At 33.9% G+C, this 17,520-nt stretch overlaps 1 protein-coding gene across 1 annotated transcript; it reads right to left on the minus strand.

The window, feature by feature from the left end:
* Window positions 1–1,680: 1,680 nt before the first annotated feature.
* On the minus strand, window positions 1,681–16,159 carry LOC105331571 (chitotriosidase-1-like). Its single transcript, NM_001305326.1, is given in 9 exon segments — window positions 1,681–2,095; window positions 2,519–2,810; window positions 2,943–3,065; window positions 3,172–3,357; window positions 4,533–4,650; window positions 8,386–8,510; window positions 8,702–8,954; window positions 12,021–12,195; window positions 15,720–16,159. Coding segments are annotated over 9 exon segments (1,668 nt in total). The 5' UTR covers window positions 15,772–16,159; the 3' UTR covers window positions 1,681–1,751.
* Window positions 16,160–17,520: the final 1,361 nt, after the last annotated feature.

Below are 17,520 nucleotides of genomic sequence, written 5' to 3' on the forward strand. Positions count from 1 at the left end.
TATTTTCATTGTTCAAATACTGCTTTTTGCGTTTCGAAAGTTCTTTTTCTCATAGAGAACGAAAACAGCACAAGGATTCTGTAACTGGAAGTTAATCGTACAAAGACGAGAAAGAGATAACGGAGTTATTGAATTACCATGTAATTTGTTTTATGTTTCATAAAATCCCCAATGACCCTTTTTACAAACGTCCCTCTGACATGTCGGCAATAGTTGGTCGACCACCATTAAATAAAAAAAGACAGTGTAACTATGCTACATCTCATAGACAATGTCTTAATCATATCATACATTTTATTGAATCCCACCACAGACTTACTGGAGTCACGGATTTAACCGTATCGTGAAGTTTTACTATGACTTTACTCTTTAATCATCAAGCAATAAGTGCAGACCAAGCGTGACATAAAGACGTATATTTATAAGCAGGATGTTTTAAAGTATATCTAATTAGACATGAGAAACTTTTAGTGCCTCTGCACTTCATTGGTCGGTACTACATGTACAATGTAGCAATGTAAGGCTGATAACAAACAAACAATTTTTAATAATTGTGTAGCTATACTATACTTGTAAACCAATATATATATATATTTATGAATTTGTTTTTCTTTAAAAAGGGGTACTATACTTTGTCCGAAGATATTTATGCCGCATGAGAAAGAGCAGGCTAGGATGGTCTGATTTCATGGGGAAAGAAACGACAACACACCTATAAATTTCACCAAACTGTTATATCACTTACAGAATTCACATTAATAAAAAAGATACTAAAATAAGATATTTTCCAATAATATCATTTGAATGTTCAAATGACCGTTTTTCATTTGTTGTCATATAATTGTGATTACTCCCCTACCGGAATAGACGGAGGGGAGTGAAGTCTTTATCGCTGTCGGTCACTCTGTCCCAACTTCGTTTTCCATACGTTTTTTCCGTTATGGCTTGGTGAATTTATTTGAAACTTGCTGTGCAGATTTATAATGAGAAACTACAGATCAATTTTGAGTTCATTAGATTGATTAACAGATGATGAATAAATGAAATCAAAACGTTTCGTTATTTTTTTTTTTTTTTTTGGTTTGTTGATTTTTTACCCATTTTATAAAAGTATTTTATTTGCGGACTATCTTTAAAGACAATAATTTTATAACTGTAGATGTGTTAGTTTTTTGCTCTTACCCATCAAACCAAGAGTATCAAATTCTCTACGATCATGATTAACTTACAATGTACTTGACATTATGAAACATAGAAGATAATATGAATATTAAAATCTCTACCTTTCGTTACTTAAGATCGCTGAAACGTTTTTTTTTCTCAATATGCAGGAGGAATAAAAATATGGAAGTTAATTTTAACTGCATTATTTCACAGGAAAAATTTATACCCTGTTGATATCATGACTAAATGCAAGTTAACAAATGTCTTCCATCGGACATAATTTGGCTTTTCATTGGTATAATTTCCATCTACATGTACATAAAACTAAAGAAAATTGAGGACAACAACATGGTTTTTAATATATTTGATAAAAAGGACGATCTTTTTTTTATACAAAGACTTTAAGATATACAACGAATCTAAAATAGAGCAAAACAATACCAATATCAATTAGTGGCAAGACTAAAAATATGCAAAATATTGCACTCTATGGTATAATGTAAATGTAAAAACAACAATTAAATTATGTTTTAATGAATTCCGCAGTGTTAAACATAATAATATTTTTAAAAATACTATACTAGTATTTAGGACATTGAAATTGCTAGGAAGAATATCAATAAATACATGTATGTGTACAATGTAAGATGATGAGAATATGGCGAAAGTTGACACCCAGTATTTATTGGTGTAATGTTCAGTGAAGAGTTGTCTGTCTTGGAATAGACAGAGGTGGTTGTTTTAGGTATCGTTACCACAATAGATGAACAGTTCACATTAGAAGCCCAGTCACACTGCGATTTAGCGATATTGAACTCCAGATCAGTGGGACAGTTCCGTACGAATGTCGTTCCTTTTACACACTGTATGTACTTTGAACAGTCTGACAGATATCTGTAGACGCCGTCGTCTTCGTGGCCACAATCCACATCTGGACAACGAATAAAATTAAGAATTTTTAAAACAAAGCGTAAGTAATAGATAATGACCTGTACTTATTTACATTTTCCAGCGTCTTTGTCTGTGATAACATTTGAATCAATTTTGTAATCATGTATTGTCCAATACATTTCATCAATGACTATTTTAATATTTAAATTTTACAATAGCTGTAAACAATGTAAATATATGTTATAAGGAATGATTCTTTGAATATTATGGGGTGATCAAATACAATTGGGTGTGATCAAATGCAATTTGGTCACCCCCAACTGCATTTGATCAACTCATGATATTCAAAGAATGATTCTCAAATACAAGCTTTTTTCAGAAAAAATGGTGTTTAATATAATGGCCCGAATACCTATATAACAACATATTTTAAAACTGACAAAAACTATGTGGGTATTATTACCTAGGGACGTTATTCCGTCGTGACCACTCCCTCCGCCCCCGCTGTCCGGAGTTTTCCCGCCATCACCTGTGGGTGGTGGGTAAGGAGACCTAGTTGTTGTCCCCACGGTGGAGAGAGGGATATGTGTGGACGGTGGGGTGATAGAAATGCCCGACTCTGACGCCAGCAGTGTATCGGTCATCACTCTACTGATCGGGTATTTCCCGTACCCACAGATGTTGTTAAAATCATCAAAGTCCAGGGCCCAAATCATGGCGCCACCTAACTGTTTCCTTATTACAAGGTCGTTAACCTAAAATTATTGCGATATGAATAATATTACAAAATGGTAACGACATGTATACAAAAGAATTTCCCCCTCGAAATATAAATTACAGTATACACGTATCCTGATTAGGGGATGTCGTAGTTAATAGTGCCTCACTTTTGTATAGATGCTGAGTTGATCGTCAAACCCAACCCAAATGTTCTCCTGAACAAAAAAGGGCGTCTGTGCCTTCTCGTCTCTGTATGTTTCGCCGACTCTTTGAACTTGTCTCGCGCATATCTGATATAAAACACAATGCTTTGATAATCTACATGATATTTACATTTAAGTTGTAGGCAGCTGTTCTTTAGCCATAGTGACATTAATTTCAAATTGAAGAACGTACGTCATAATAAGGGAGAAACCCGTCCTCTGCGACGTATTTCCCCTGGGGTCCGGCCCCTGTGGCCGGTGCCCCTACTCCAAAGTTATTCTCATCTTGAAGTTTGAATGATCTTCCATACGTAGCCAATCCCAGAATTAGTTTTTCTTTTGGGGTCCCTTTCCTTAACCAATAATCGACAGCAAAAGCCTGGGAAAGAAATTGAAGAAAGGAAGTTAAACATTGTACACATGACATGGCAGACCTTTAACTATTTACTCTGAGAGCTTGAAATATAAATATAGTACTGTATAAAGATAAACAGATGCCCAAAGTTTGTGTGGTTAGTAAACTTTATATCAAAATTATCTTTAGGGAAGCTTATTGTTTATTGCCAAAAAATGTAATCATGATGTTTCACATAACAACCAAGTATCGTATCACTTTCTATTAAATCTATCATAAACCACGGCTTCTTCAACATTGTATGAGCTACAATTGCTGCTACAATGGTCAATATGTATACTGTATGTATTTACAACAATAGAGTGGATACAAAACAACACGCCTGATATAGTTCTGAGGTACATTATTGCATCTCCTGCAATGTAAATGTGTCAAGTATACACGCAATATGAAAAATTACAGGTTATGAATATTGTAGCAGAAGTAAAGCTATAGTTCTCACAGTATAGGCTTGCAATTATTCAACTTGGTAGCCACTAGCATAGCTCTGACTTTAAGATCGTAGTCCTACTCGAATGCATTTCCGAAAATATTTCATTATACTTACATTCAGTGTATATTTCCCCTTAGTTTGCATTGGAAATCTACGCTTTCAATTTCCTTTGAATACATTTAGCTTATTCATGCGCCATAAGCACAAATATAAACGTCATCAAGTGTTTTGAGTATTTTTATTTTTGTAAATGCAAGATTAAATAAAACGTTCAATCTTACATAACAAATCTAATATGTACAGTACTTATAAAAAAATCATTAAATCATATCTACTCGTTAATAAAGAAGATTATTCTATACAAAGGTTCTGGCGCTATATTTTTACTCGCGGAAGCAAACTAAATAACATGTCAATATGGCTGTTCCATGTATGTTTCATATCCCTGACTAAGAGAGTATATAATGGCTTTACAGCGACGATATACATAAATTTCATACAAATAGACATTATAATGAAAATAAAAATAAGCACTGAATGTTTATTTTTGGATGTCGTCGGTCCTATGCATACCAACTGGTGCAGACAAATTATCATACCGCACTTACGCGTAATATTCAATTTGTCTGCACCGCTTGCTGTGTTTAGGACCGACGACATCCAAAATTAAGCATTCAATGCTTAAATAACATGAAATCGAGCGTACCACATTATACTCGTCACTGGAATCAGCAGACGACCTGTACAGGGCGGCGTTGAATCCAGTAGTTTTTTCCCAACCGCCACGTAAGTCATACGCCATCAGAGATATAAAATCAAGATACCTACAAAACATATCGTTATATTACCTTAATAAAAAGTAATTCAAACATGAATACACGTACTTTTGCCTATAAGAAAATTAAGAATAAAACTTAAGGAAAAAAATATTTTTGCATAGGTGATTCAACTATGATATTTGTAGAATAACTTTCGCGATTCGCATTCATTATTCACTGACATTATTACCATTCATCAAAATGCCATCAAAATAAAAAGCTTTCACGGAAAGCCCTCCCCCCCCCCCCCCCCCCAAAAAAAAAAATCAAAACAAAATGGAGAACAAAACAGACACGTAGCATCAGGGGGCAGAGGGGGGTCACTTTTTGTCACAGCAAAGATTTTTCTTAAATTGCTTGTGAAGATTTTATGGATGAGTCTGCCCCCCCCCCTTTCCACTTTCAAAAACGGTCCAACATGCCTGCAAAAAGAAAATCAGTCCCCCCTCCAACAAAACAATGGATGGCAAACAAGAGAAGAAAAAAGGGGAAGAAATATAAATTTATTAAGTAGTAGTCTTTTAGATGCTCTAAGCACGTGCTTATCTTGCAAGCGCTAAAATAAGGTAGCAAGAGACAATTTCGGATAATGTACATGTACCGTCAATATTTTTGTAAATTGCTGTACTTGAAGGCGTATAAATGTTGCTAAAATTCATGAAATGGTTTTTAATGATTATCATTAGCTAGAGGAATGTCTCATGTTGAAATTGGTATGCAATATGTAGGCCCGAATGTTAAGTACATGAGAATCAGAAATAAAATGCGAAACGTGCAGCTACAACTTTTGTGTTGACTTTGCACAGGGAAATCGCAAGTTCCAGACGGAAGGTAAAATAACACGAAAAATAAGTGGATAGGGCAGAGTAAACTATACACCGGTAAGTTTCTGACACGTTAAGGTTCGACATGCACATGATACGGATTGTCAACCCTTTGAAGGGAATTACTAGTGGCTGGGAGAGAAAATCACAAAAATGGGCGAAATGTGAAAAGGTCAAATTCGAAGAAAAACCACAATGTTGAAAAAAATACGCATCATGACTAAAAATTTTCTTCAAAAATTGGTAATAGGTCCTATAAGGAGTGAATATGTGTTGAATGGGAAATGAGGAAATTCTAGTTGCAGAGTTCTGAAGACGCATATCCCCTGGATACAGTGAATTGTATCAAGAAAACTGTCCCATGTCACCTAAAATCATTATACAGATTTTCAACTGAATCTGTGGAGAGAGAAGAAGACGACTTCTGTCTGGGGTTTTTTAGTACACCGATTGTTTCTACAACAAAGCTTCTACACAATGCTGCAGCATATTCTACAAGAGTAAACTGTTGAAGCACTTAGCTTAAATAAATTAGCATATATAGTACTTATAAAATTGACAGATGAGAAGACAATTTTTATTTATAAACACACCCTAACAGCTATGAATTTTTCCAATTCAAAACCATACATTATCATCTCCAAATACAACAATAATTTAAAACTATCTCTTTAATGAAATTAAAATCAAAGTACCAGAAAATATATTTTTTTTTAACTTTAATAGGTTCAAAGCGTTTGGATGTGATTTTGTTTGGGCTATTTATTTTAAGTTTATTTATGGTATTTTATAATGTAAGCATTGGCAATGAAACATTTTCATTTGAAAAGTTGTTAATTTTTTTTAATTTTTACACAGACTTTTACCAAGATTTCAGAGCATTAGATATATTTTGCTATCCCATTTGAAAGATAAACAATATCTCTATTTGTGTCACCGTTTTGACATAATCTATTTATAATCACAGCAATTACAATAAAACAGTCTTCTTTTCTTCGAGTTCGTTGCACATTCAAACAATCACTTGGTGTCACCAGATAATTAATGAATTAAATTTTAGTATTTAATGAATCTCATTTCTAACTAAAGATAAAAAATATTTTAAATTTAATGGAAAAACTAATATATGTCCATCAACTGTCGTGCCTCACGACGCGGATGTTAGTAAAATTCCTTTTATTTATAGTATTGTCATTTTTTAGAGATTCTTCTTTGTACAGCTTTTCATCAACCCTTCCGAACTATTTACAATTGCATAATCAAAAGAAAAATCAGTATCGTGCGCGACGTCACTGCCATTCGCTAGACGAGAATACTTTTGATCCATGACAACCGTCAATTGAAAGTAAAAAGTTTTAATGGTCATAAGAGATGATAATCAATATTTTCAAAATGAAGAAAGTATTCTGTTTGCAAAAGAAAATTATCACACGAAAACAATAGCATCCTCCAGAGGAGTTTTAAAGTTTAAAATATCTTTCTGTGCGTGTTTATCAATTTTCTTTCTTCTCCTTACTCCGACAATGTATATGTTTTTTCCTAGCACGCTTGCAGGTCGAAGTGATTCTTATGCCTTATCTCTACAATCTACTTCAATATCCAGTTCCTTGTCTTCTTTTCTTTCTTTTTTTAATTTTTTTTTTTGCCTTCTATCTTTTTGTAAAAAAAAAAAAAAAAAAAAAAAAGAACGTACTTGTTTGTTTGGTTGTAGATTTTAGAAGGAGGTTACTAGAATCTTTGATTTGATTTTGATGAATGGTAAAACTGTCAATTCTTTTATCATTGTGAGGATATTTTTTCATAATCATATCTTTTTTTTAAAATCTTGTTTAAGAGCGATTTGCACGCACTACAAACAATTGGTGTACGCATGTCGTATGTTTACTGTGCGTTCAATTTAGAATAATTTAACAAGAGCTTGGACTTTGGGTAGTTGTTTCAAACAGCAATGTGACGTAGGCCTTACATGTAAGTCTGTTTATTTCACTGCTAGCCACTGGGCCCTGGTTCTTTGAAATCAACAAGATTTGTCTGGTTTTTTGAGCTAAGACTGCGCAATCGATGCATATTTCGCTTGAAACTGCGTCTTTTTTAATTTGTTTTGGCGCAAGGAATAGATAATTACGCCCTACTGAAAGTCCAAGGTCTTGTTAAAATGGTTTTATGTTGAGGTGAGCACAAGCGACTTGCAGTCAACGTACGTGTAACGCAAGGGACACGTGATATCTCCTTACGTCATTCGTGCATGTCAAATCGTACGTTCCTTAATTAAGTGAAGATCTCTTAAAGAAACAGCGGCGATTGTTGTGCATGTTCAACAGCAATCGTTCATGCATACAGGAAGCGTACTTCCTTCCAAAATCGTAAGATGCACTTACGGGTCTTGCGAGATTTTCATTAAAATTTGCCCGTAGATCACCCGTAGAAGCACATACGATCAGTCGTAACAAAGGCTTTAAAAGTGATATGGTAGACATGTCGAATGGGAACTTCACCATTACTTTATTTACATTGGCAGATGTTATTTTGTCTTTACGAATTATTTCCTTTCCGTTTTAAATTCAAGCAGAGTTGATAGATGTTAAAATTACGATAATTAGACAGCTACATAAGATGACGGTTCCCTTGAGTCATTATTGCAACGCCCATTGATTATCTGCAAATAACATTTATTGCTTGTGTCATGTTGTAAATTTTAAATTTACTGGGTGGGTGTAAATACAGAATTTACAACATGACGTCATGTTGTAATTTTTGTATTACACCTATCCAGTAAATTCAGAATTTACAATTATGTTGTAAATTTTGTATTTACACCCACCCAGTAAATTCAAAATTTACAACATGACACTTGTACTTCTCTATAAATGGGGGAACTAATCCTTCATGCAGTTAATTGATAGATACACTCCCATACTTGGACATTTCCGGAATGTTGTATGCTGTGTCGGCCACGGATTTTCCTACACCGACCGCTGCAGTTAACAGAAGTCGACTTTTTCCGCTGGTTTTGGCTTCTTCTGTAAATGCTTCCAGAATTTCCTGTTTGAATAAAAGAAAAAAAAGATACAAAAAATGTCGTCAATTTTTATTTTAGATGTCTAAAACTACAGAATAAAACTACAAATAATTTTACAACAACCCTTTAATCTTTCGAGTATCATGCTGACTTTTATAGTGACTGTTAGTCGTTAATCGTGAAATATCTTTTAACATTATTTAATTAGTTATACCTTTAGCAAAATAGGAAAGTTATTGAAATCCTCTGGAACCCCACCACGGTTGGCCGGATATTCCCAATCCATATCGAGGCCGTCAAAGTCGTACTTCCTGAGCCAAGATATGGAGGCATTGATAAAAGTTCGTCTGTTTTCGGGAGAGGCAGCCATGTCTGAGTACGGCTTACTTCCGGCCGTCCATCCCCCCATTGCTAGCAGAGTTTTCAATCCTGTGTTATTTCTTTTGAAGGCGTTGACTTCAACATACCTTCAAATAAGATTTTTAGAGATGCTTTCAAGTTTTTGAAGTCACAGACAAAATTCAACCATCTGTGTATTATGCTAATGTTTACTTACTAAATGGCATTATTTTGAGGAAATGTTGCGTTATGAAATGAAATGAAAACAGGTTAAGAGATTCGCACCTTTTTTAACTGGATTAAAAATGTAAGAAATGTTAAGATATGGAAAATGTTTTTTTTTTAATTGTTTTGTATGGAACGCCATAGCTGCCTTATGTGGCTATTTTATATGTAGATGGTGCTTTATTATATAATGCTGTGGTTATTTCATGTGAAGATGGTGCTTTATTATATGAAGATGGTGCTTTATTATATGAAGATGGTGCCTTATTATATGAAGGTGGTGCTTTATTATATGAAGATGGTGCTTTTTTATGTGAAGATGGTGCTTCATTATATGAAGATGGTGCTTAATTATATGAAGATGGTGCTTTATTATATGAAGGTGGTGCCTTATTATATGAAGATGGTGCTTTTTTATGTGATGATGGTGCTTTGTTATATGAAGATGGTGCTTTATTATATGAAGATGGTGCTTTTTTATGTGATGGTGCTTTTTAATGTGAAGATGGTCACTCGGAACTTTATTTTTGAAGACTGAGTTTAACATTTATTATCTCGAAATTTTGAAACTAGAACAAAATTGATACAGTTAAAATCCATTTAATACACAATTGCTACATGTAGTTTCTCTTTTTTAGCATAATAAGTATTTATGATACGAGATGAACTGTACGACTTAAGGTACCTCACTACACCGTGAAATAGTTTCTCAAATCAGCAGGAAATTAATTGATTATGATAGAAAGCATGATGAATAAGAAGTATATATGTCAAATAGGCGAAAAATGTGCAATTTTAGATAAAAAATGATGTTTTCAAAAATGTCATTCGGTAAACATAAACAAAAGCCCCAGGTGGATTCGAACTCATGACCTGCGGTTCACAAGCCTGATACTTAAACCATTGAGCTATGACGATATACATCTGAGTCGACTTATACAAACAGTTTAACAAAACATTTAAATCGCCATCTTGTGACGTAGTGTCTTAAACAGTATAAGACTCGGTGTAGTGAAGTACCTTAATCTCAATTGAATTGACAAATATGATTAATTGAATAATACAATATTTTGTCAGTATTTCTTGACATTTTACTTTTGCCTTTACCACTTATAAAAGGGCCTTCTTTGAGCTATATTATAGTATAGTAGACCTTTCCCTGTGAATTTCCCTTACTGTTTCTTCAAGTCAAATCCTATCACCCAGGGCATCAGTCTGTTTAAAATCAGATCCTCAATCCGTTCCTTAATTTGTTTTTTTTTATAATGTTTTGTTTTGAAACACTCAGAATGTGAGCTCTTCCTCCATCTCACCACTTAGGTTAAAGAGGAACGGTCATCAATGACGAAGACCGACTGGGCGATGACAATAACAAAATCAAAGTGCTGAAGAACTGACGAGAGTTGATTTTGTCGATGTTTATTTATTTTAAAATCAATGATATGTTATTTTGCATGACAAGTACACGTAGTTTCTAATTTGAATTACGCACATTTTTATAATATGAATTTTTTGACTTTTTCGACAAGAATGTCGAGACACCCCCATATGAATCATCTTAAATAATATTTAAAGATAAAATTAAATCAATCAAACTATGTATCAGTAATAGAAATATTTCTCAAAAATTGTATGGATCCAAGCAATATTGAACTCTATAGTCTCGTTCAACCAAACGCTCGGCTGACACCGTAAATCTCCGACAAGCAAGGGAGACTCTCTGCTTGTCGGAGATTTACGGAGACAGCCGAGCGTCTAGTTGAACGAGACTATATTGAACTCTGGCGTAGGAATACATACGACTACAAAAATATTTAAATTGTTCGTACCATTTAAAATCTGACTATTTTCAAGGTATTTCAAAATAAGTTTCCTTGAAAAACAATGCTTTAGCATACATTACATCGAATTTATCAATTATGTTCAAGAACTAAGTCTTGTCAGCAGCGATGATTTGTGATGAGGTCCAAACACTGTTTCACTTTCGGTTTGTCTGAGTAACTGCATAGGAGAGTTGATTAAAATCAACTCCCAATTATGAGCGGATCAAAGATCTTATTTTAATCAGATTGCTAGGGCATAACCTTCGCTTAAACACAAATAATTAGTAAATTCAATTTTCTGCTTTTCAGGATAACGTTACTAGGCTTTAATTCTTGTAATATTCGGTCATTATATAGTTGTCACTTAATAGATGTAAGTTCGGTTGGGGTAAAGTCGTACACAGCTAGATCTTCTCGATGGCTTATATACTAATTGTGCTAGAAAAAAGAGGAACTAGCAATAGTGTATCAAATGGATTTTGATCGCATCAATTTTTTGTTTTACTTTCAATATTTCGAGATAATACATAAATGGTTAACTCAGTATTCAAAAATAAGAGGAGTTCCGAGTGACCACCTTCACGTTAAAAAGCACCATCATATAAAAAAGCACCATCATATAATAAAGCACCATCTTCACATAAAAAAGCACCTTCACATAAAAAGCATCATCACATAAAAAAGCACCATCTTCATATAATAAAGCACCATCTTCATATAATAAAGCTCCACCTTCATATAATAAAGCACCATCTTCATATAAAAAAGCACCACCTTCATATAATAAAGCACCATCTTCATATAATAAAGCACCATCTTCATATAATAAAGCAACACCTTCATATGATAAAGCACCATCTTCACATGAAATAACTACAGCATAATATAATAAAGCACCATCTTCACATGAAATAGGCACATAAGGCAGCTGTGGCGTTCCATAGTTTTGTTTGGTAGATGTATTTAATGTTGATTTGGGGAGAGGGGGTGTTATGTGGCTTCCTTCTTTTTTTTTAAATTTTGGTTTGTTTGTTTTAGTTTATTATTTTTTTTAATCTCGATATTTAGGTATCCCCTCTCCCGCCCACACACACATACACACACACAGTGTTAGAAATACTCTACATTTATGTGACTGTTACATACCTTGTTTCGTCGTTCCATTCAAAGTTGGTAATACCATTGTCTTCCAGCTTCCCAAATGCGTATATGATGTGTGTACACAGAGAAGGGTCGATGTGGCTGGGTTCAAATTTAGCGATTCCATTTCTGTATTGAGCCCAGTTGGTGTAATAGCATACTCGTTTGTACTTCAGGGCAGCTGAAACAGAATGTTGCGTGAGAAGTACAAATGGTTGTACCGTAGATTGTTGGGCATAACTATACTAGTACTTGTGTAACAACATAGGATGTAAAAATAAATCAAAAACAAATAAACAATGCAAATCTTATCATATCAATACTTTATATAATAATAATATCTGTAAAAAGTGGAGAAATCAACGGTTTGCGAAGGCTTTGACTTAAATGCATATGTGTTATAATTTGTCCTTTTTTATTCATATTAATTGAGAGTTGTTTAAAATAAAAATGTAGATGGTCAAATCTGTTCAAGGGACACTATTTGCTTGATGTGTACAGAAATATGAGTATTAATATCTCAAACAAGATATTATCAAAATCAATGAGAAATAGGGACCTGGAAGATTACCTAACTATTTTTTAATAAACGTAAAAAAAAAAGATAAAGGTCACAGCAATAGACATGGAGTTATGGAATGTCGCCATGGCCGCCGTACAAGTAAATCTCTCGTAGGACGCAACGGATTCAGTCAAGAATGTCAAGACAGAACAGCGTCATTTTCATTCCGTTGCGCTAATTGTTGCGGGGGGGGGGTATGTCATTCGCTTATTAAGTTCCTGTGGGTGTGTCAGTGTGTGGGTGTCCACGTGTTGATATTCAAAGTTGAATAAAACCTCACTATCAATCAAATGAAACACTTCTCATTCGTTGTAATAAGTAAAACCCCAATTAACAAACTAGTAACCTTGAATCGATGCATACATGTGTGCAAATAAGGCCTTATTTTACGATTACTTTGATCTGAGCTTACTTTGTAAATGTTTGTATTGCAATACATTTGAAGAGCGATAACTATTGCGACAGGACTCTTAGCTTGTCAGTATTTTACAATATACATGTAATATGAAAATCTCGCGCGATTACAATATCTTAATTTTGCCCACAATTGCCTTAGGACAGGACCCCTCCCCCCCCCCCCCTTTTTAGACCCTCGGGGTAGTTGACGCTTTTTTGAAATTCCTGATTGTCCTGTACACAGTATGTTCCATATATCATCTTTGTACTGCGATAATATCACCCCACGCTTGTTGGATTTATTAAGCGGATAATAATTTTATAACTTCTTTAAAGTGTTCTTGGATACAAAGACTAGTGCAGGGGGGACAATCTTGGTTGAGTATTTTTAAAGCAGTGTTTGGGAATATTGTGTCTGGATTTTTGGATTTTGGTGATGCTTTTATTGAAAATCTTTTGAACAACTGTACCAACACTTTTTGGAGAGATGTTCTTAGGTCATGGCTTATTGTATTGAATACACATTTTAACCAAAGTCGAATTTCAAATGATTACATAACATATGCTCCAGTTTGGTTTAATTCTAAAATTAAGGTGGATAATAAGTCTGTGTTTTATAAAGACTGGTACAGAAGAGGTGTTAAAATTGTGAAAGACTTTTTATATGAAAATGGATCATTTCTATCAAAATCTGATTTTGAAAAGAAATTCAATTTTGAAATATGTTTTATGCAATACAACAGTATGATCAGTGCTGTAGCAAAGTTTGTAAAAGGTTCAAAGTTCTGTAAGGAAACCTACAGCCATAGCATTGGTCCTTTTGTTCCTTTTCATTGTGTTGAATTTCTTTTATACAAGAAATGTACCAAGCATATTTACAAACTAATTAATACTAATACAGTAGGTATTTTACCAACATCAATTAGAAGATGGAATTCCACTATTGTACAAAGAGGATATCCTGAATTGATTTTACAGGATGTGTTTAAAATATGTTTCAAGGTCACTAAAGACTCTTCTATACAATGGTTATAATATAGAACATTACATAGACTTCTTCCAGTTAAAGCATACTTGAAAAAGCTAAAATTAGTTGATAATGACACATGTACTTTCTGCAAGAGTGAAGTTGAAACCATTGAACATATTTTCACATCTTGTCCTACTGTTCTTGCTATCTGGAATAGTTTGAGTATGCATATTTACAATACTGTCTCGAAGAGAGTTGGTTTTAATGTAATCAATATATTATTCGGAGAGGCTCCTCTCTCAAAGTCAAATTTAGTCATTAACTTTCTAATTTTATTTACCAAACAGCATATTTTTCAATGTCTTTGTAATAAAAAAACCCCAAACATTGCTGGACTAATGTGTCATTTACTTTATAGATATGAAATTGAAAGTTGTCTAGCAATTAGAAATTCTTCTTTTTACAAACATAATACAATATGGTCTGAATGGAAAAATCTTTTCTGTAATGATTAATATATACAAGATCTAGAGCAGAAGTCATATAGTTTCTTTTTCCTGATTGTATCAACTTTATAGTATAATTACTTATAATCTATGGTGTGTTTGTGTATGTATGAATGTGAAAAATGTAATTACAAAAAATTGCAAAAAAAAAAAAAAAAAAAAAAAGAAAAAAAAGCGGATACATGTTTTATATCCCGGGGTTTAAATCGGGGTGGGGATGGGGGTAGGATGGGGATAGGGTGGGGGGGGGGGGTCTTGGTCCTGTCCTGTCATGTGATCTTAGCCTTGTGATTACATTAATTAAAATTTAAATTCTTTATAAATTGTATTTCTGCGGATACATGCATGTACCAATATACAAGGACCACGTGTCATTGAACAGCAATCAATTCTTTCTGGTGACATATACGAAAACAAAATTTCAACATAAATTGCTGTCAGGTTCTTCAATGGATACGGAAGTTAAAAGCTTGATGCGCATGTCGCGAATAAAATTTGATAAGTCGTCCTTTGTTTTAATTATTTTTGTGCAAAAAATCGCAACTGGAGGTTTCTCTCACACAAAACTTAATGTTTCAAGGTACAATACCTACTATTATTTAACTCTGATATAAGAGTACACGTACGAGTATCATCAGTGAAACCGATACATCTGTATTTCCTACTGACATCAGATAGTGCAAGTATCAATTTGCAAAAAAAGGAAAAATAAAAATGTTTCATTTACTCATTTACATGTACATAAAACTATCATAATTGCGGAATAATAAAGTTTTCCGGTTAGCGATCAGTGAACAAGTTTCTTACTGTATTCCTTAATGGACAAAACTGGTGATGGGCATTGTGGGATATAAATCATAACCCATGCATTTAACTATTTATAGCATTATCTACTTGATAATTGATTCACCGGTATGGGTGTGTGTATAAATATTCTATGATTAATGTATCTTCATTTTACCGTAGATAGATGAATATTAAGTACATGTCTTATTAATTCTAAATAAATTTACCACAAAATCCTTCTGAAACAATTAAAAAAAAAAATCAATTTTTATCAAAGAAAATAAAAATAGTGAGGATTACATGGGATTTATAAACAGCGTGCCCCCTCCCCCCCCCCCTCTCTCTCTCTTTCTCTCTCTCTCTCTCTCTCTCTCTCTCTCGTTGTTGAACTGGACTGCTGGTGATCTTGTGTTTATAAACTTGTACATGAGTAGTTATCAAGGAATCTACAATGTAGCTTCCAGTGATGGATTAATAAAACTTACCTGTGTGACAAAGGTAGGTCAGATAAATGAAGGTAAATAAAAGCCGCGCCATTTTCGATACTAGCTGGATAAAATCACTCGTCACAAAACATGCCTTTGTTAACATTGCAGAAACACTCTGTAGGTAAATGATTTTTCCTCATGCTGCCTGTATTTTCTGAGAACAACTCTGTACAAGGTAGCAGCTTTAAGTCTCTCTGAAAGAAATTTTCAACAAAGTCACGTGGGTTTGATCTCTCTCCGACCAGAATTAGGTGTGTGTCTATCCAAAGAGGCGTAGATTATGACTTTTATATCCCTGGCGATTAGAGATTTCGGGGGTTTTGTTTAAACAAGATGGTCATTATATTTTCATTCATCCCACTGGTGGCCATTCGCAATAAATAAACACGATGATCCTACATAAGAGACTGTTTCCTGTTAAAACATACCGCGCGGGGTGAGTTATACAGTAGCAATGTTTCCATATATGTGCGCGTATACTCACACGGACACGTAACTTCTCATACTGAAAATCACCAAATTAAATCATTATTTTTCTAGAAGATTTATTCCGTTTTGAACTTGAACGGCGTCATCCCGTGTTATATGTATGCATAGGTTAAACATGCATGGATCATTTAGACAATGCACTGTTCGTATAATTTAATGATTTCTCAAACGTTGACTTTTCTCTTAAAATAGTAATTAAACTTTAGATAAAAAAAAATTAAAACTTAAACTTTAGATAAAAAAATCAAAACCTAATCTTTTAAATTAAAAAGATTGAATTTAATTGTATTTTTCACGTCGCTCTTTCTCTAAGAGAGGTGTTTTAGGGGTTTGTTGTTGTTGGAATGGGGGGGAGGGGGTAGGGAGGAAGGGGGTACTGCTTTTTCCCTTTACATTATTTCGCTGTAAGTATGGATGTCAGCGGGGGGGGGGGGGGGGGGGTATTATGATAACCCAGGATGCGATGTCCGATGCTTTTTAATTAAATCGCAATTCATGGATATGAAGTGAACAATGTAATGAATTTGATCAGATGAATGATTTTATAATAATCATATGTTAATATATTTGATAATCCATGCAAAAGAAATGTTAAAGCTAGCAAATGTTTGCTTATCATTTGTGTAACGTTTTCACGTGCACGTGCTACATTATATAAATAGTGCCTGTTTGGGAGGGTAACGGTTGAAATTGACACCCCGAGGAAACCATTGTCAACAGACGCGAAGCGGAGGTTGACAATGGTTTTCGAGAGGTGTCAACTTCAACTGTTATCCTCCCAAACAGGCACTATTTATTTTATTATACTGAATGTCTTAATTTTAGAGATTTTTTTCACTGCTTTTATATAGAAATGAAGTGAATTCCACGGCGAACCGTACGCGCATAATTTACGCGCATGTAACAATTCGTTGTGTTACCCGTTGTTAAGTGTGTTGCTAACGCTGAGGGTAATAGAACGGATTATCAACTGTGTCTAAACCGATCAGATCTCAGTATTTAACATAAAAGTATAATAATGTACATTGTTATACTTTCATGTTAAATACTGAAATCTGATTGGTTAAGACGCAGTTAATAATATTTATTGTTATACTTTCATGTTAAATACTGAAATCTGATTGGTTAAGACGCAGTTAATAATATTTACTATTACCCTCAGCGTTAGCAACGCACTTGGCAACGGGTAACATCAAAAAATGTTACATGCGCGAAAATTATGCGCGTACGGTTCGCTGTAGAATTCACGTTATTCCTATATAAAAGCAGTAACATTTTCTTAAAAATTTTAAAAAAGACATTCAGTAAA

Source organism: Magallana gigas, chromosome 7 (assembly GCF_963853765.1).
Source record: "Magallana gigas chromosome 7, xbMagGiga1.1, whole genome shotgun sequence".
NCBI classification, from domain to species: domain Eukaryota; kingdom Metazoa; phylum Mollusca; class Bivalvia; order Ostreida; family Ostreidae; genus Magallana; species Magallana gigas.